The 19,398-nt window shown below is 41.3% G+C and overlaps 1 protein-coding gene across 1 annotated transcript in view; it reads right to left on the bottom strand.

Moving 5' to 3' along the window:
* Nucleotides 1–214: 214 nt before the first annotated feature.
* ccdc136b (coiled-coil domain containing 136b) overlaps nucleotides 215–19,398 on the bottom strand; it is a 20,496-nt gene continuing 1,312 nt past the window's right edge. Inside the window, exons 2-10 of the mRNA XM_085768995.1 lie at nucleotides 17,166–17,504; nucleotides 13,720–13,794; nucleotides 10,853–11,146; nucleotides 10,030–10,118; nucleotides 9,920–9,963; nucleotides 9,178–9,466; nucleotides 8,074–8,208; nucleotides 5,347–5,460; nucleotides 215–314 (exon numbers count right to left, since the gene is read on the bottom strand). Of these exons, the coding sequence (XP_085625121.1) occupies nucleotides 5,356–5,460; nucleotides 8,074–8,208; nucleotides 9,178–9,466; nucleotides 9,920–9,963; nucleotides 10,030–10,118; nucleotides 10,853–11,146; nucleotides 13,720–13,794; nucleotides 17,166–17,504 (1,370 nt within the window). The 3' untranslated portion in view covers nucleotides 215–314; nucleotides 5,347–5,355. The remainder of the gene's footprint in view (nucleotides 315–5,346; nucleotides 5,461–8,073; nucleotides 8,209–9,177; nucleotides 9,467–9,919; nucleotides 9,964–10,029; nucleotides 10,119–10,852; nucleotides 11,147–13,719; nucleotides 13,795–17,165; nucleotides 17,505–19,398) is intronic.

Below are 19,398 nucleotides of genomic sequence, written 5' to 3'. Positions count from 1 at the left end.
GCTCGTCGTCGTCGACTTGTTGAAGATTAAAAACCTCCTCAGACTCGTGGTCGTACGTGATGTTGACGTGACGTTTGAATGAGTCCGTCTCGTCTCGTCGTTCGGCTCAAAGCGTCTTCGTCGTCGTTGTTGCCACGGCAACGGAGCGATGCGAGAAGCGACATGTGATGAGGGAGGAGGAGGAGGAGGAGGAGGGGGGGGGGTCGCCCCGGCCGGTCGAGGCCTCAGGCCCGGCTGAAGCTGGGCACCACCAGAACTACGATGGCTGCCACGGCAACCACCGCCACCGCCAGGCTCCAGCCTTCAGTGTCCGTCTGCAGAGAGAGAGAGAGAGGGGGGGGTGGGGGGGGGGGTCAGCGATGAACCTCTGCTCAACTGAAACATTCAAACTAAACTCACATTTCATCTGTTTGTAACCACGCCTTTAAAGGGATAGTTCAACATTTTTTGGCAAATTGGCCCATTGCCATAATAATAATCCCTATAGTCACATAGCAGTAGGTTCGTTACCTTTAATTGTCGGTGCAAGCTATTTTTAGAACGGCGGAGCAGAGCCGTGAGCTGCTCAGAGCTACGCTACGGAGGCTCATTATGGGATTTCTTGGTTTCCCTCATCGATGAAACTCATCAAATACACAATCCAACAACTCCACAACGCTCTGGTGGACAAGTTGTGAGCTGCACATTCACCACGCTATGAGATAATAACACAACGTTACCACACAGAGTTGTTTTAGAGGGAAATTCATGCAAAACCGCTGATGCACGTTGCCTTCAGGGACAGTTTTTCATCAACAGTCTCTGAATTTCCCTCTAAAACAACTCTGTGTGGTAACGTTGTGTTATTATCTCATAGCGTGGTGAATGTGCAGCTCACAACTTGTCCACCAGAGCGTTGTGGAGTTGTTGGATTGTGTATTTGATGAGTTTGATGAAGGGAAACCAACAAAGAAATCCCATAATGAGCCTCCGTAGCGTAGCTCTGAGCAGCTCACGACTCTGCTCCGCCGTTCTAAAAACAGCTTGCACTGACAATTAAAGGTAACGAACCTACTGCTATGACTATAGGGGTTAATATTATGGCAATGGGGCCAATTTGACTAAATGTTGAACTATCCCTTTAACACCATTACATCGTGTTTCCATGGCAACGCCGGCCTCTGGGTCTCCACATCATTGCCTGCAGCCGTATTTAATAGATTATACAGTTTAATAGGTGGAAGGATATTTTTAAGACAGAAAACTCCTCAGGTTTTATTTTTGGCCCCACTGAGCTTCCATACACGTGTAAGTCCTATAAACGCTGCGGTGTCGTGTGTGAGAGAGTTTAGCAGTGACTAAAACGCTGTCATGTTAAAAGTAACTCTGTAAGCAGATCCCTCCACACACACACACACACACACACACACACACGCTGAGCTAAATGTATGTGCGACGACAGGAAGTAGCCTACAAACTTGAAGCGTTTAGTTTTTCCAGGATGAACTCCGACAAGAGAAGTAAAAATAAAAACCTGAGTGACGCGTCGACATCGTTCCCCGACGGAGACCGAGGGAGGTTTTTATTTTAAACAATGACATCATCCAGATGTTCTTCTCTTGATGCATCAGTATCGACTATGATGAGGCTCTGACAGGAGCTGGAGGAAATGTCTGTACACTGCAAAAATTCAATATCTTACCAAGAATATTTGCCTTATTTCTAGTCAAAATGTCGTTTCTAGTCAAAATAAATCTCATTCTACTTAAAATAAGACTCATCACATTTAAAAAGTAGCTTGTTTTCAGACACTTTTTGCTTTTTTCAAGCAAATTTTCCACTTTAAATAAGTAGAAAAATCTGACAGTGGATCAAGTTTTTCTTTCTTATTACAAGCGCAAAAAACCTGCTTTCACTGGCAGATTTTTCTACTTATTTCAAGTGAAAATTAGTTTGAAACAAGTGAAAATGATCTAAAAACAAGTTCATTTTTAGGTGATGAGTCTTATTTTAAATGGAAATAGATTAGTTTTGACTAGAAATTAGACATTTTGACAAGAAATAAGACAAATATTCTTGAGAAGATTTTGAGTTTTTGCAGTGTACGTCGATGAAGTGAGATTTTAAACTTCACCGTCACCAGGGCCGTTGTCTAGGGGAGAAAGGTGATGATAACTCTAGGGGCCCAGCGCCCAGTGGGGCCCATAAAAAACCCCAGTAGTCTAATCTTTGTATGACTGATTTATTCTGTGTAAGACCCTGACTAATACTCATAGTACACTGTAAAAACTCAACATCTTTCCAAGAATATTTGTCTTATTTCTTGTCAAAATGTCTCATTTCTAGTCAAAACTAATCTCTTTCCACTTAAAATAAGACTCATCACCTAAAAATTAACTTGTTTTTATAAAATTTTCACTTAAATTCACAATAAACAGAAAAATCTGCCAGTGAAAGTAAGTTTTTTGTGCTTGTAATAAGAAAGAAAAACTTGCTCCACTATCAGATTTTTTCTACTTATTCCAAGTGAAAATCTGCTTGAAAGAAGTAAAAAGTGTCTAAAAACAAGCTACTTTTAATATGATGTGTCTTATTTTAAGTAGAATGAGATTTGTTTTGACTAGAAATGACATTTTGACTAGAAATAAGACAAATATTCTTGCTAAGATACTTGAGTTTTTGCAGTGTAATGCTGCATCTGATTGGCTGCTCCTGACCTGAATCCTGTTAACTCCAGCAGCAGCAGCGTGGACCATGAACGCACCATCAGCAGAATCAGCCCTGACCGAGGGGTTAATAACGACTCGACCGGAGCAGCTCAGACGACCATGAAGGCAACACGACGAGGCTGCACACACACACACACACACACACACACACACACACACACGCTGAGGAGAAGCTACGATGCTAATTCTGACACACTGCAAAAACTCAAAATCTCACCAAGAATATTTGTCTCATTTCTAGTCAAAATAAATCTCATTCTACTTAAAATAAGACTCATCATATTAAAAGTAGCTTGTTTTTAGACACTTTTTACTTCTTTCAAGCAGATTTTCACTTGAAATAAGTAGAAAAATCTGATAGTGGAGCAAGTTTTTCTTCCTTATTACAAGCACAAAAAAAAACCTGCTTTCACTGGCAGATTTTTCCACTTATTTTAAGTAAAAATTAGTTTCAAACAAGTGAAAATGATCTAAAAACAAGTTATTTTTTAGGTGATGAGTCTCATTTGAAATGGAAAGAGATTAGTTTTGACTAGAAATGAGACATTTTGACAAGAAATAAGACAAATATTCTTGAGAAGATTTTGAGTTTTTGCAGTGCAGCGTGACGTAGCGTCGACATGTGGACGAGTCGGGACGGGAAGCGTTCACATCTGAACCGATACGGTACCGATACTCGCTTTCTGTTTTCAGTACTTTTTGTGTGTATGTGTGGTAGTTAAAGTTATTTAGTCTATAAAAATTAGTCAGAACTTCTGGTTTTTGAATATTTATTTCTGAACAACATCACAACTCCTCAGCCTTTAAAGAGAAACTCTGCAGGGTTTCCACCTTAAAGGGACAACGAGGAGTTTCTCCATCGGCAGAACGAAAAATTCCGCGACAATAAAAAAGTCTCATTAATGTGGATGAATCTAATCCAAGAATATTTGTCTTATTTCTTGTAAAAATGTCTCATTTCTAGTCAAAACTAATCTCTTTCCACTTAAAATAAGACTCATCACCTAAAAATTAACTTGTTTTTAGATCATTTTCACTTGTTTCAAACTAATTTTCACTTGAAATAAGTAGAAAAATCTGCCAGTGAAAGCAAGTTTTTAGTGCTTGTAATAACAAAGAAAAACCTTGCTCCACTGTCAGATTATTTTAAGTGAAAATCTGCTTGAAAGAAGTAAAAAAGTGTCTAAAAATAAGCTACTTTATAATGTGATGAGTCTTATTTTAAAGGGACAACGAGGAGTTTGTATTTGGTTATAAAAAGTCTCATATTAATGTGGATGAATCTCCGTTACCACTTGTTAATGGTCCATTTTAGATAAATCTATGGTTTTGTCTCTGTGGTTATTTTGTTATTATTAGTGGTGGTGGAAATGCTGGGCGAGCCGACCAGCGTTTCTTTACTTTCGGTTTCGTGGCGAGTCGTGAGAATAACGCCGCCGTATGAATCTCCGTTTATGGTGGGAACTACGACGGTATGTGATCGTCTTCCAACCTCTGACTTTAATTCTTGATGAATGAAAACATGAGTCGGTCTTGCACCGGTCAAAGAATTTCACCGTGCGGAGGCTCATAAATGTAGTGAGAAAACACTTCACTTTAACAAAACTCCTCGTTGTCCCTTTAAAGGATAATTACCATTTTTTTTTACAACCTGGACCGTATTTCTAGCATAAAATCCGATCATTTCCTCCCCCAGATAACTTTGGTGTCATTCCAAGTGGTTGTGATGAAATGAGCTCCAGCCGAGAGGCGCGTATATCCGTATAATGGAGTCTACAGGGCAGCGCAATGCAGCCTCTAAATAACACATTATCTGCAGAGAAACTCCTTCATTTCACCAATATTTAGTTCTGATAGGCTAGTGCTATTCCCCTCTGAGTCCGGGGTTAGCTGTTATCAACATCCGGGGTCTGTAGGTTGACCTACTGCACTGCAAAAACTCAAAATCTTACCAAGAATATTTGTCTTATTTCTAGTCAAAATGTCATTTCTAGTCCAAACAAATCAAATTATACTCAAAATAAGACTTGTCACATAAAAATTTGCTTGTTTTTAGACACTTTTTACTTCTTTCAAGCAGATTTTCACTACTAAGTAGAAAAATATGACAGTGGAGCAAGTTTTTCTTTCTTATTCCGAGCACAAAAAACTTGCTTTCACTGGCAGATTTTTCTACTTATTTCAAGTGAAAATTAGTTTGAAACAAGTGAGTTATTTTAAGTGGAAAGAGATTAGTTTTGACTAGAAATTAGACATTTTGACAAGAAATAAGACAAATATTCTTGGAAAGATTTTGCGTTTTTGCAGTGTGACCTCTGACCTGGATGATGTCATCTCTGAGCGCCACACAGCGCGGCTTGTTGCTACGGCTAATGCTACGGTTTGTTTCTGCATGTTTCTGACTTGTCAGAACAAAATGAGCAGCTGGATGAAGTTCAGCTTCCACAGGCTTCCTCTCCTCAACCTGGACTCACTAAAGCTCCGGCTGGTTGAGATAAAAATGGACCCGAATGCCGAAGCAGAATGATTATTATCAGAATGAGCCGTGCGGCCGTATTCTGGTGGGAATTCGGTCGGTACCAGTAAAAGTACCGAGTCCGGCGCTCGGTGTCTGGGAGAGTGAGAGGCTCGGCCATACCTGGTCCCTCTAGGACGCCAGCTCCTCCCACCAGCACCAAATCAAGGCCACTATAACAATCATTCCTATGAAGGGGATGGAGAGAACAGGGGGCTCAGACGGACGAGTGCAGTTCTGGGAAGAAGACAGAAGGAAGGAAGGAAGGAAGGAAGGAAGGAAGGAAGGAGTGTCGGGGAGATGGAGAGAGGAGCGTGGTGAGAGGAGTAAAATAATCAGAGTCAGAGAGAGAGAAGGAGGGAAGGAGGACGACGGCGAGCGGAAAACAAAACGATGAACGACAGAAAGAGGAAGAGAAAGAGAGACATCGACAGGCGGGAAACAAACAGCGTCGACAGATGGAAGTTTGTTTGTGACGAGATGAAGAGGTGACGATGATGAAGGGAGGAAACAGAAAGAGCAGGCCATTAGAGAACGACTTCAGAGGTGAAGAAGGACAAGATGGAGAAGAAGTGAAACCTTCTGCATCTGGTCCTTTAGAGGTCTGAGTGGACTCTCTGCAGCGCTGCAGAGGTCTGGACCAGCAGGTGTCTCCATGGAGACACCAGGAGTCTCCATGGAGACACCAGGAGTCTCCATGGAGACACCAGGAGGCCGGGAGGGGAGGGGTGGGATGGAGAGGAGCAGAGGTGGGACCGACTCACTGACTCACTGGTCAATCAACCAACCAATCAATCAATCTCCAAGTCAAAGGGTCAAGTCTTAAGAGTCTCAGAGAGGAAACATCAGACAGTCAAGATCCACGTCAGGGTCCAAGTCCAGAAGACTCTCAGATCAAGTCCAGAGTTCAGTCTCTGAACACCTGAGTCGAGCTCTTAGTCGACAATCAAGTCCAAACCTTTAACTTCCAGTCAGAGGTTCGAGTCAGGTGGCCTTAGGTAACTCCTCGGTTCAGTCTCCAGTCAGGACGCTCAAGTCTTGTGTCGATCGTTCACCAGGAAAGTCTCAGTGGAACTAGAGTCGATGAGCACTGAGCCAAATCCTGAATTTAAAGTCCCCAAGTTCTTTAAAGACTGAAGTCCAGCACCGAGACCAAGTCAAGACATTCAAGCCTCAACTGTTGACACAAGTCATGATGGTAAATCTCACATCTCGTCCGACATTGAGTGACGAGTCTTAAGGTGCAGCCCCACGATACGCAACGATATCGCCACATCATGCTGCATCGCTCACATTGGGATTTCATTGGGCCGCACCATCACGTATCCCAGCATGCTTAGCGCAGTGAACACAGCTTTCTGTTGCTGATGCTGTTGCGTATAATGGGGCTTCACCTTCAGGGTGTTTTCAGACCTGTGGCTCGTTTGCTTTGTTCCGATTCATCGACTAAAACGATTCAACTGCTGCGTTTTTCTTCCCATGGTAACAGTCCCAACCGGTCCAAAGTTGTAAACAAATGCCAACTGTTCTCTTATTGGTCAGAAATCTGACCTGGAAGATGGAGGAGGAGTTTAACTTGCAAAAACAACAACCATGGAGTAGAGGTGTCAACGGGCCTGAATGTAAAATCCAACCCGAATCGCGGTTGAAGCCTGGACCCGAACCGATCCAAGTCAGTTGTGTAGGCTATATTTTAAAAAATAAAAATAAGGAAGCCAACTTGAGTCATCCTATATATTTATGGCCCGAACCAGCGCGTCTGGTTGTTAAGAACCAAGGAACATCAGCAGTGTGTTGCATGTTATGTTGGTTGTTGAGTCGTTCCCACTACAAAGGAACGGCTCCAGGACCGGGTGGAAACGAGTCGAGACCAAACTCTTCTACAGATCTCGGCCCGCTTGTTTCCTCCCTCCTCTGAGCGCGACTGCCGGTTCACATACGGCCGAATGAACCGATCTTTGGGTTAAACGCTTCCTGTCTGGAACCAACCCTGACCCAACCAAACCAACCAGGTCTGAATAAGATGAACCTGGAGCCTCAATACTCGGGTCTGATCTTACAGGTCTCATCTGTGGGTCCAAAACAAGTACAATCTCAACTGGTACTGGTACTGGTTCTGGTACTTGTTCTGGTTCTGGTTCTGGTAAGTGAAGAACCCCTAAGGTATCAGGTAGAAACCAGGTGAGACAAAACCAGGTGAAGACCAACAAGTCAAAGACAAATTCCTAAATCTAGTCTAAGTCTTAGTACTCGAGGTTCTCCTGACTCTGGTCTCAACAACAGGACCAGTTGACCCTCATGTCTCCAGTCCAGTCTGTGGTTTCTGGTCTTGGTCCTGGTCCTGGTCCTGGTTCTGGTGTTGAAGTCGAGCTAAAGTCAGTGAGTCTTTGAGTCAGTGAGTCTGGTCCACACCTCTGAGAGCGTGAGGTCGACGACCTGAATCCAAATCTGTGTGTTTGGATCGAACTGTCTCTGAGATGTTTGACACATGATTGATTATTATCAGCCAATCAGATTCTCCCTGGCCGCCCCTCTGAGTTGTGGCTGTCTGCTGGGTTTGGTCTGGTTTGGTCTGGTCGTTGTAGTAAAGGGGTAGTTAGGGTAAAGTAAAGCTCTGGTTGCTAAGGAGGACGGAGGACGATCGGTGGACGTAGAAACAGACAGATGACAAAAACAAACTGCCAAGAAGAAGCTGAAACCAGCGGCTACAAGAGCAGAGCTGCAGCACAATGATGCTCCGACCGGCCGGACGACACACACACACAGACACACACACACACACACACACACACACAGACACACACTCACCTCCATCTACAGACCTGAGACTCACTCAGCATCCTGTCTCACCTGTGACTTCCTGTCGTTGAGCCGCTGCAGCTCGGCCTTGCAGCGCTGCAGCTGCTGCTCCAGCGCCGCGCGCTCCCTCTGGCTGCTGTCGTACAGCTGCTGCAGCTCACACAGCTCCTGCTGCAGACCCACACACTGACACACACACACACACACACACACACACACACACTGGTAACACATCTGGACCAGGTCACTGCTCACAGCGTCCACCAGGGGGCGCTGAGCAGCTACACACACCCACAAAACATTTACTACTGATTAGAGATTTTAACAATAAACCATGTCAATAAATTATTACACACGCCGTCGTAACGCTGCATCGTCTTAACCTTTACTTTTTCTCTATCTGAACATTTTCACGTGTTTCCCAAAAATTTCTTTGCTAAGAAAAGCTTCCCTACGACGCTGGTCGGTCTGGAGCTCTGAGACTCTTCTTGAAATCAGTGTTGCACATGAAACCGGTTTCATCCTGCGGTGCAGAGACCGTGGGTCACCAGTAAGTTTCTGTCCTTAATAAAGAAAATTACTTTGGAAACTTCATTCACCTAACAAGACGACATTTGGTTAGTTATTAAATAAGATTAGTGATAGTCATGGACAACATGACCAACAATTAGGGTCTAATTAGGCTGTGTATGTTTAGTCCACATTCATTATTTTATCTGACAAGACTTCTTCCCGCTGGACGCCAAAATGCCTCCAACGGCAACAAATCATGGAGCTCCCCCATCTGCTGGAGACCGACCTGATGAAACAATGTTTTATCTGCAAGGAAACGCACACGCTGTCAATCATGCAGCTCCGCTTGAAGTGCAAATAGATTCCTGATCGATCGATGTCAGCCAATCACAGCAGCTCCTCGTGGACAGAGTGACACATTCATAGCAAAGTCGTTCTGGAGGAAACTCCTGAGAAACAGTTTGGGAACCAGGAGGAGGAAGGTGAACAACTCTGGTCAGATTAGAACTTTGAGTCTTCTTAGTGCGCCGGCCCCAGATCTTTATATCACAGAATCTATAATCTATAATCAATGTCTGATCAATCGTGTTGATACCTGCCAATACATTTACAAGGGATCGATCAGCAGCAGCTTCTCGTTACCTCTGTCTGGACCATCTGAGCCGTCGCCTCCGCCTCCTTCAGCTGGACCGTCAGGACGCTCAGCTCAGCCTGGTCCTGGTCCTGGTCCTGGTCCTGGTCCTGGTCCTGGTCCTGGTCCTGGTCCTGGTCCTGGTCCTGGTCCTGGTCCTGGTCCTGGTCCTGGTCCTGGTCCTGGTCCTGGTCCGGGGGGGCTCGGTTCTGGACCCCCCCGGCCTGGGACAGAGTGATGTACGAGTCGGACTTCTCCTGGTGGTCCTGCTGCCGGACCGCCAGGTAGACGTCATCACACCTGGTCACAAGGAACAGAGACGGTTTGACTGACACGTCACCATCCCACAGACTTTAACGTGGCGTTCAAGATGATTGGATGATGGATGGTCCGTCACAGGTGCCCGACTGTTTTTATTTAACGAAAAACTTGTATTTAATTGGTTGCAATCGGAGGGTGAAGAGGATTTCAAACTATTTTTATAATAAACGCTCCAGAACATGATCTCCAACCCTCCGACCTTTACAGACCATGAGCTGGTCTGCCCTCCCTTCCCATGAACCAGTCTGCCATCCAGTCCTCCCATTAAGCTGGTCTGTCCTCTCTTCTATGATGCCATGTGAAGCCCTTTGAGACTAACTGTTGGTAAAAACGGGCTATTCAAATAAAATTGCCTTGCCTTGAACCTGCAGCTGTGATATGTGTGAACATCTGTAACGACCGGTTTGATTGACAGCTGTCTGGACCACTCACGTGTCTCGCTGCTGCTGCTGCTGCTGCTGCTGCTGCTGCTGCTGCTGCTGCTGCTGCTGCTGCTGCTGCTGCTGCTGCTGCTGCTGCTGCTGCTGCTGCAGTTTCTCCACTTTGCTGCTCAGCTCCAGGTTGAGTCGACTCAGATTCTGACGCTCGTCCGTCAGAGAGACGAGCTCGTCCTTCAGCTGCGTCGCCTCAGCTGCATTAGACCACCGACCCCATTGGACAACACACCAGAAATACACAAACAATCAATGTATGTTTTAATTAGGCGTACATTTTTGAAAGATTATAGAGAAATTTCTGGAGAAAAAAAGTGGTACAATTTCTCAAAACATTTCAAGAAAATAGTGGTAAAAATTCTCACAAAAAATATACAAAAAAGTTTTTAAAAAGTTTAGAAAAAAGTGGTACTTTTTTTTTTTTTTTTTTTTGAAAAATCTGGTAAAATTTCTCAGAAAAAGTGGTAACAGTTTAAAATTTTTTAGAAGAAACGGGTAAAATTTTAGAAAATTCTAGAAAAGTGGTAAAAAAAAAAAAAAAAAGTCAAACAATAATAATAAAAAAAAAGTGGTAAAAGTAAAGATTGTATAGTAAATAGTAGTTTTTTTTTAATTGAGAAGAAACTGGTAAAATTACTCAAGATTTCTAGAAAAAGTGGTAAAATTAAAAAAAAAATTATAGAAGAATGTGGTAAAATTTCTCAAAAAAGGGGGGTGGGGGCAAACAATAATACAAAAAGGGGTCAAATTTCTTTAAAAAATACCGTAGTAAAAAAGTAGAACAGAAAAATTGAGAAGAAACTGGTAAAATTTCTCAAGAAAAGTGGTCAAATTTCAAAAAGAAAAGAAAAAAAATGAAAATAATAATTAAAAAAGTGTGTGTGTGTGTGTGTGTGTGTGTGTGTGTGTGTGTGTGTGTGTGTGTGTGTACCGTGTGTGTGTGTGTTGCTGCTCTTCATGCTGATCTCGGCCCGCAGCGTGGTGATCTCCAGCTCGTACTCGGTTGCCGTGGCGTTGAGCCGCTGCAGCTCGGCCCGGAGGCGGCACAGCTCCTCCTGCAGCGAGGCGATGTCGTTCTCCCGCTCGGCCGCCGCCTCCTCGGCCGCCGCCTGCAGCACCAGCACCTCCTCCTGGGCCGCGCGCAGCTCCTCCTGCACCTCCTCCAGCTCGCTCTCCTTCTCCTCCTCCAGGCTGTCCATCTCCTCCTGCACCGAGCGCAGCTGGGCTGTCGTCATGGCAACACAGCAACAGGACAAGTTCAACACAACTTCAGATAACAGATATGGATCTTAGACAGAAACTTAAAGGATAATTTCCGTTTTTTACAACCTGGACCTTATTTCTAGCATAAAATACGATCATTTTACTCCCCCAGATAACTTTGGTGTCATTTGGAGTCGTTTTGACGGAATTAGCCCCAGTGGAGCGGCGCGTATATCCGTATAATGCGAGAACACGGGGCAGCGCAATGCAGCCTCTAAATAACACATTATCCGCCGCAAAACTCGTTCATTTCACCAATATTTAGTTCTGATAGGCTAGTGCTATTCCCCTCTGAGTCCGGGGTTAGCTGTTATCAACATCCGGGGTCTGTAGGTTGACCTACTGACCTCTGACCTGGATGATGTCATCTCTGAGCGCAGCCCGGCTCATTCTGATAATAATCATTCTGCTTCGGCATTCGGGTCCATTTTTATCTCAACTAGCCGGAGCTTTAGTGAGTCCAGGTTGAGGAGAGGAAGCCTGTGGAAGCTGAACTTCATCCAGCTGCTCATTTTGTTCTGACAAGTCAGAAACACGCAGAAACGAACCGTAGCATTAGCGCTAGCAACAAGCTCAGAGATGACATCATCCAGGTCAGAGGTCAGTAGGTCAACCTACAGACCCCGGATGTTGATAACAGCTAACCCCGGACTCAGAGGGGAATAGCACTAGCCTATCAGAACTAAATATTGGTGAAATGAAGGAGTTTCTCTGCAGATAATGTGTTATTTAGAGGCTGCATTGCGCTGCCCCGTGTTCTCGCATTATACAGATATACGCGCCGCTCCACTGGGGCTAATTCCGTCAAAACGACTCCAAATGACACCAAAGTTGTCTGGGTGAGTAAATGATCGTATTTTATGCTAGAAATAAGGTCCAGGTTGTAAAAAACGGAAATTATCCTTTAATAAAACTAAGTCAATTCTTAACATGTGGCTGCAGAGAGAGTTATTATCAAAGCTGAAGGTTTATCAAGGTTTGTTTTTCCTTAACGATGCTCTCTGTAAAGAAATCAATAGATTATTTATCAGTTTTGTGGAAAAATAGACAAAAGAAATCCTTAGTTTAGAGCAGTGGTTCTCAAAGTAACCCTAACCCAGGGGTCATTGAGAGGGTTAAAGGGCCCCCCCAACTTTTTCTAGAATTCTTTTTTTTTTTTTTTTTTAGAAATTAATGTTATTATGTTTTGTTTTGTATTTTTTATTTTAGAAATTTTACCAAATTGTCCAGAACTTTTTTTTTTGAGAAATTGTACCACTTTTTCTAGCTTTGTTTTTGTGAAAATGTAACCCTTTTCTCTAGAATTTTTAACTTTTGTTTTGAGAAATAATTTTTTTTTCTTAGAATTTGTACCACTTTTTCTAGATTGTTTTAAAAACTTTTTTTCTTTTCTTTTTTTCTAGAATTTTAAATCATTTTCCTAGAATTTTTTTTTTTTTTTTTTTTTGGAATTTTACAATTTTTCTAGAATTTTTTAAGAACTTTTTTTGTGAAATGTCACCACCTTTTTCTAGAATTTTTAAACTTTTGATAAATAACTTTTGTGACAACTCCATTCTGACCGTTAACGACGACGGCCGCCATGTTTTGTTGCCGTCACTGAGCTCTGAGATGATACTTGAATATCCGACCTGTAATTTCTGAGTTTTATACCGTTCAATTCATTTTTCACAACTCAGAGCTCGTTTTTTGCGAGTTGTCTTGAACGGACACAGGAGACACTGAGGACGTTTAAATGTGTGAGACGTTCAGGTTACTTTAAATGACTCGGTAAAAACGTCCTCACAAAGACTCAGATCTAAAAACAGAGAGGACGTCTCACTCTGATGTTTTTAGATGAGACGACAGTTTAGATCTGTGAAGACGTTTTTAGGTCTGGAGGGAATTTTTGGAAACTGACTCTTTGATGTGTGATTATATAAATACAGCACTAGGTTCTATATTAATACAGTATAAAGGTAGATGTTTGTATTAAAGCTCCTTCAGAATAAAGGTAGATGTTTGTGTTAAAGTTCCTTCAGAATAAAGGTAGATGTTTGTGTTAAAGCTCCTTCAGTATAAAGGTAGATGTTTGTGTTAAAGCTCCTTCAGTATAAAGGTAGATGTTTGTGTTAAAGCTCCATACAGTATAAAGGTAGATGTTTGTATTAAAGCTCCATACAGTATAAAGGTAGATGTTTGTGTTAAAGCTCCTTCAGTATAAAGGTAGATGTTTGTGTTAAAGCTCCATACAGTATAAAGGTAGATGTTTGTGTTAAAGCTCCTTCAGTATAAAGGTAGATGTTTGTATTAAAGCTCCATACAGTATAAAGGTAGATGTCCATGTGTAGTGTGATTATAAAGCAGCTCTAGGTTCTATATTAATACTGTGAAAGTATCAAAGCCTCAGTCCACAGAGAAATGCACACAGCCTGTATTCAGAAACTGAGCCTTTAAAAACCAGCCGTCAGGACTTCCTGTCACTTTGTGATGTCACAACTAAGCCCCGCCCCCTCTGTCTGCATATTTAAATGTCGACTGCAGGTTGTGACGAACCCTGGAGTCTCTGGATCTGCCGGGTGAAGCTCTCGGCCTGGTGAGCGCTCGCCAGTCGCTCCTCCTCCAACACGCCTGACAGGAAACACAGAGCACAGTGAGTTCACATTAAAAGTATGAATAAAAATGTAAATATTTGTCATCTGTTATGTATTCATTTATTCGTTTTGATTAATTTTATCACAATAGTTCAAATCCAAAACTGATTTAATGAGGCAGAGAAAGAAGAACAAGTCCTGAAGAACAAATATCACATGAATGTTACGTATGTGTTTTATTTTGAAAGAGACTTCCTGTAATTTACAGGCTGCAGAAAACTGAATAGTTAGTTTTATATTACGTTTTCCTCAGGAACCTAATTATGAAACTTTATGAAGGTAGATTTGTGTTTTATCCAATCAAAAAAAAACATATTTCAAAAAAAAACTTCACTTCAAACCAGTGGCGTCATTAGGCCTATTTTAGGGGGGCTGAAGCCCCCCTAAAATATTCTTAAGCCCCCCCAAATAATTTGGTGTTCTTTTATTATGTGACTTTTTTTTATATATATGTGACATATATTTTAAGAACCCCAGCTGTCACCGCATTTGTCTCTTGTTATTTCTGATTTGTTTAATTTAATTAGTTTGTTGAGTGTGTGACCACCCCCCTCCCAGCAGTGAGTTGGTTGCGCCCATGTAGCGGCGGCTTGTTTGAAGCTCCGCTCCGAGCCTGCAGTGACGGGCTACAGGAGCTCTGATGTCAACAGAGGGAGAGAGTCAGTCCACCTGTAGCTAAAAGAGGACTAGCAGGCATCAGACAGTAAGCTACTACATCTCTAAATAGCAGTGTTGTCAAAATGGCCGCGATAAAATTTGAATTCATGTGAAATATTAATTGCGTTGTAAACGGATCAGTTTTGAAGCTAGAGCGAAGATACAGATATTATATGAAACCAGGAGACGCTAGGCTTCTGTTGGTACCAACCATGGCATGTAGCTTGTCAGAAAACGGGCTAAATAATGCTCCAAAGTTCGGCTAGATTCTGGTGGGGAAAACTTTTAAACAGGGATCCTGAACACTCCTGTCATCATCATCTCTCTCTCTCTCTCTCTCTCTCTCTCTCTCTCTCTCTCTCTCTCTCTCTCTCTCTCTCTCTCTCTCTCATGTGCCATGTGTGTAATGTGTTACTGTAACATTCATCTGGTACTTTATAGCTTGGCTGTGTTAAAGAAAATAACATTTAGCAGTAAAAACAGATTATTTAATGGATTAATTTAAAATACTGATGATATCTGGTGCCACTGCAGGCAGCACAGACAGACAGGGAGAGAAATGCTGTAGGGAGAGGCCAGACTGAGACATGCCCTGAAGATGCAGAAGATCAGGTAAGACACAGGAATATATAAAAACAGCATGATAACAATATAGGCTAGGTATATATGATATATATATATATTGTAAACCTAGTCCAAATAAAACTACTAAGAAAAGCAGAATATTCAAATTAAAATGATTCTCAGGGTCAGTCATTTGCACAACCCCCCAGTGTCTATTTCAGCTCAGAAAAAAAAAAAATCTGAAATTTCTTGTGAAGGTCCTGGTTGTGTAGAAGATGAAGGGGTTTCTAGGGTGAAATGTGCACTCTTTACCATAAATATCTGCTCCAGTTGGAGTCGCACTTCATTTCTGTTGTCTGGTCTTATTTGAATGGGAAAATGTGAGGAGGTCTGGGTGAATCAAAATGAGCCAAAAACAGCTGTATTTGGATGGAGTGTATAACCATTATGACACAGGCTACTAGTGAAATATAATTAGTTTTCCAGTCCACCTGGACATATCCATGATAGTCAAACACCTGAAAAATTACTCAGGTTCACTTTTTTTAGCATCTACTTTTACACGGTAAAATTCAAAAGTAGTTGAATTCTTAGATTCAACTAGCCCATGATTCAATACTCTAAATTTACTCTAAATTCTAAATATTGTGTTTTTTCTGGGCCATTGTGAAAGTTCGTGCTTGCGCGCTACATTCGCTCACATCCTGTGCATCTACTGGGGGCTTAGCCCCCCCTGTCCTTAAAACCTAGTGACGCCCCTGCTTCAAACAACAAAAAATATTTTTCAACAAAGAAAAAAAATGTTTGAATGCAAAAAAAAAGATATTTGAGATCCAAAAATTTGCATTTGAACACTTTTTTTTTACTGTTTTTTTATTATTGAATTAAATTTAAATTGTATTATTAAATTATAGGTAGGATATTTGTGTCTTTATTATTAAATTCCCAAAAAATATCACTTAAATCAAAAAAAATATTTTCAATCAAAGAAAAAAAAGTGTTCAAATGGATTTTGCGGGTTTCAATTCAATTTTTATTTTCAATCCAAATACTTTTTTTTCTTTGATTGAAGTGAAAAAAGTTTTGGAGTTATTGGTTGTTGTTTTTTAAATTTAATTGAATCATTTTGACACAAACCTCCCGCAGTGGGCGGATGCTTCCCCATTGGTCAGACATGTTGGGGGAAAATTATAAATATTTTTTTAGTTGAAGCAAAGCAGCTTTTTTTATATTGAATAATAAAAACACAAATCTACCTTCATAAAACTTTATTAATAATAATAAATATTGACTCTCAGTCGGTTTTCGAGCCGCTCTGATTCTGTTCATCCTGTTCTAATTAAAGTCGTTAATCAGCTTCATCAGGTCTCTGAGCCTCCGTGTGTGTTTCCTCGTGTTGTTACGATCAATACTGATATAGATGAGCAGTGTGTGTGTGTGTGTGTGTGTGTGTCAGGGCCGTTGCTATGAATTCTGGGCCCCCTTAAAGAATACTAAAGTGGGCCCCTCCCCCTAACTTTTCCTTTTCTTTTTTCTTAGACTACGTATGTACGGTATTATGGTTTTTTATTTAGCCTTCTTTGTTTTGATGCTAATGCAGCATTACACTGCAAAAACTCAAGTATCTTAGCAAGAATATTTGTCTTATTTCTAGTCCAAATGTCATTTCTAGTCAAAACAAATCTCATTCTACTTAAAATAAGACTCATCATATTAAAAAGCAGCTTGTTTTTAGACACTTTTTACTTCTTTCAAGCAGATTTTCACTTGGAATAAGTAGAAAAAATCTGATAGTGGAGCAAGTTTTTCTTTCTTATTACAAGCACAAAAAACTTCCTTTCACTGGCAGATTTTTCTATTTATTGTGAATTTAAGTGAAAATGATCTAAAAACAAGTTAATTTTTAGGTGATGAGTCTTATTTTAAGTGGAAAGAGATTAGTTTTGACTAGAAATGAGACATTTGGACATTTATGGGCCCCACTGGGCGCTGGGCCCCTAGAGTTATCATCACCTTTTTCCCCTATACAACGGCCCTGGTGTGTGTGTGTGTGTGTGTGTGTGTGTGTGTGTGTGTCTCAGTGTGTGTGTGTGTGTGTGTGTGTGTGTGTGTGTGTGTGTGTCTGACCCTGCAGCTCCATGAAGCTCTCCTCGTGTCTGTGTGAAACCTCTCTGGTCTCCTCCAGCTCCAGCAGCAGCTGCAGCATCTGAGCTCTCAGCTCCTCCAGCTCCAACTCCTCCTCTTCCTCCTCCTCCTCCTCCTCCATCACTCCTCCTCCTTCATCCTCCTCCTCCTCCTCCTCCTCCTCCTCCTTCTCCTCCTTCACCTCCTTCTCCTCCTCCTGCTGTCCCTTCTCTCCTTCTCCTCCCGCCGGCTCCTCCTTCTCCTCCAGACTCTCCCTCTCCTTGGCCGTCAGAGTCTCCGACAGCATCCGCGGCTTCTCCACCTTCATCTCCGTCAGCTCGTCTGTGGACCAATCATCATCATCAGCATCATCATCATCATCACCATCATCATTGTATATTACACATAAGGTGATAAATCATTTAAATTTGTTGGATTTATTCTGATTTTGTATATTGAGGTTATAAGAGCGCCTAGTAGTTAATAACAACTGCTCTCTTCTTATTGGCTGAGACGTACCCAGGGCCGTTGTCTAGGGGAGAAAGGTGATGATAACTCTAGGGGCCCAGCGCCCAGTGGGGCCCATAAAAAACCCCAGTAGTCTAATCTTTGTATGACTGATTTATTCTGCGTAAGACCCTGACTAATACTCATAGTACACTGTAAAAACTCTACATCTTTCCAAGAATATTTGTCTTATTTCTTGTCCAAATGTCTCATTTCTAGTCAAAACTAATCTCTTTCCACTTAAATTAAGACTCATTACCTAAAAATTAACTTGTTTTTAGATAATTTTCACTTAAATTCACAATAAATAGAAAAATCTGCCAGTGAAAGTAAGTTTTTTGTGCTTGTAATAAGGAAGAAAAACTTGTTCCACTATCAGATTTTTTCTACTTATTCCAAGTGAAAATCTGCTTGAAAGAAGTAAAAAGTGTCTAAAAACAAGCTGCTTTTAATATGATGAGTCTTATTTTAAGTAGAATGAGATTTGTTTTGACTAGAAATAAGACAAATATTCTTGGTAAGATACTTGAGTTTTTGCAGTGTAATGCTGCATTAGCATCAAAACAAAGAAGGCTAAATAAAAAACGATAATACATACGTAGTCTAAGAAAAAAAAACTGGAAAATGCTGTGCATGCTGTGGTGTGTTGTGTCTTTGTGCTGCATGTGTTGTCTTGAATGATGTTTTCTGATTGATGTTATATACAGTATGTTAGTTCGTTTGTCATGTTGTTAATTGCTGTGCATGTTTTGTAGATTGCCTTGGCTAGTAACTTTGTAATTCTAATCTTATTTCTCATATTCATATTCTGTTTTTATAGGGTGACTTTCAAGGGCAGCGTTTCTCAAACTTTTTTCAGTCACGGCACCTTTCAAAAGAGCATATTAAAATCTCACGGCACCCCTGTGTAAAAAAATATAATAAAAAATGACACTGCACAGCCTAAATGTAAATGTCCTGTTTATTTAGATGGGACAGTATTATTTAACAGAGCATAATACAAACTGTAGATGCAGGGTGCACAGGGACTACAGATGAAAAACAGACTCTTAGCTAATTCTGACGCATTCACAGTCATGTTATTAATGTGACTGTCCCTGTTTCAAATAAACGTAGCTATTATGGTATTATTATGGTATTATTATGGTATGTATTATCACCATCCTGTCCAACCCTAACCCTGTGGTTGTGGCTCCACCTGCTGGTGAAGGTGAAGAACACACCTGACTGATGGAACGTGTCACTATCAACTCAACGATGTCTCGGCAGCACTTCCTGTTTCTTTCACAGTAAAAGCCTTTTTTTCTGCCTGCCTGAGGCCATCAGACTTTATAACACTTGCTGCTCTTATTCACTTACACATGTGGATGATGCGTGTGTGTGGTCTTGTCTTCATCTGCTGCTGGTAACATTGTAATTTAAAAATAAAATGTGTGATGTGTGAAGTACAGTTACTGCTATTTTTATATATTTTTCTATCCTTGAAATGTTTTTTATTGTGTCATTATGTGTTCTGCTGTGAGACATGCCTAAAGAGGAATTTCCACTCTGTGGATAATAAAGTTTTCGTATCGTATCGTATTTCCTGCAAATGATTAATAAAGTATCTTTATTATATTTTTATGGCGTGGATTAGCAATTTTGCTCCTGAAATGCCTTGTAACACAGCCCACACACTAAATTAACATGTTAATCATTTTAAAAAGTGCATTTTTGGTTTAGGGGGTCT

This window comes from Trachurus japonicus, chromosome 23 (genome assembly GCF_045865225.1).
Source record: "Trachurus japonicus isolate A0001 chromosome 23, Traja_1.0".
NCBI classification, from domain to species: Eukaryota; Metazoa; Chordata; class Actinopteri; order Carangiformes; family Carangidae; genus Trachurus; species Trachurus japonicus.
This window is presented reverse-complemented; position numbering and strand designations above follow the sequence as displayed.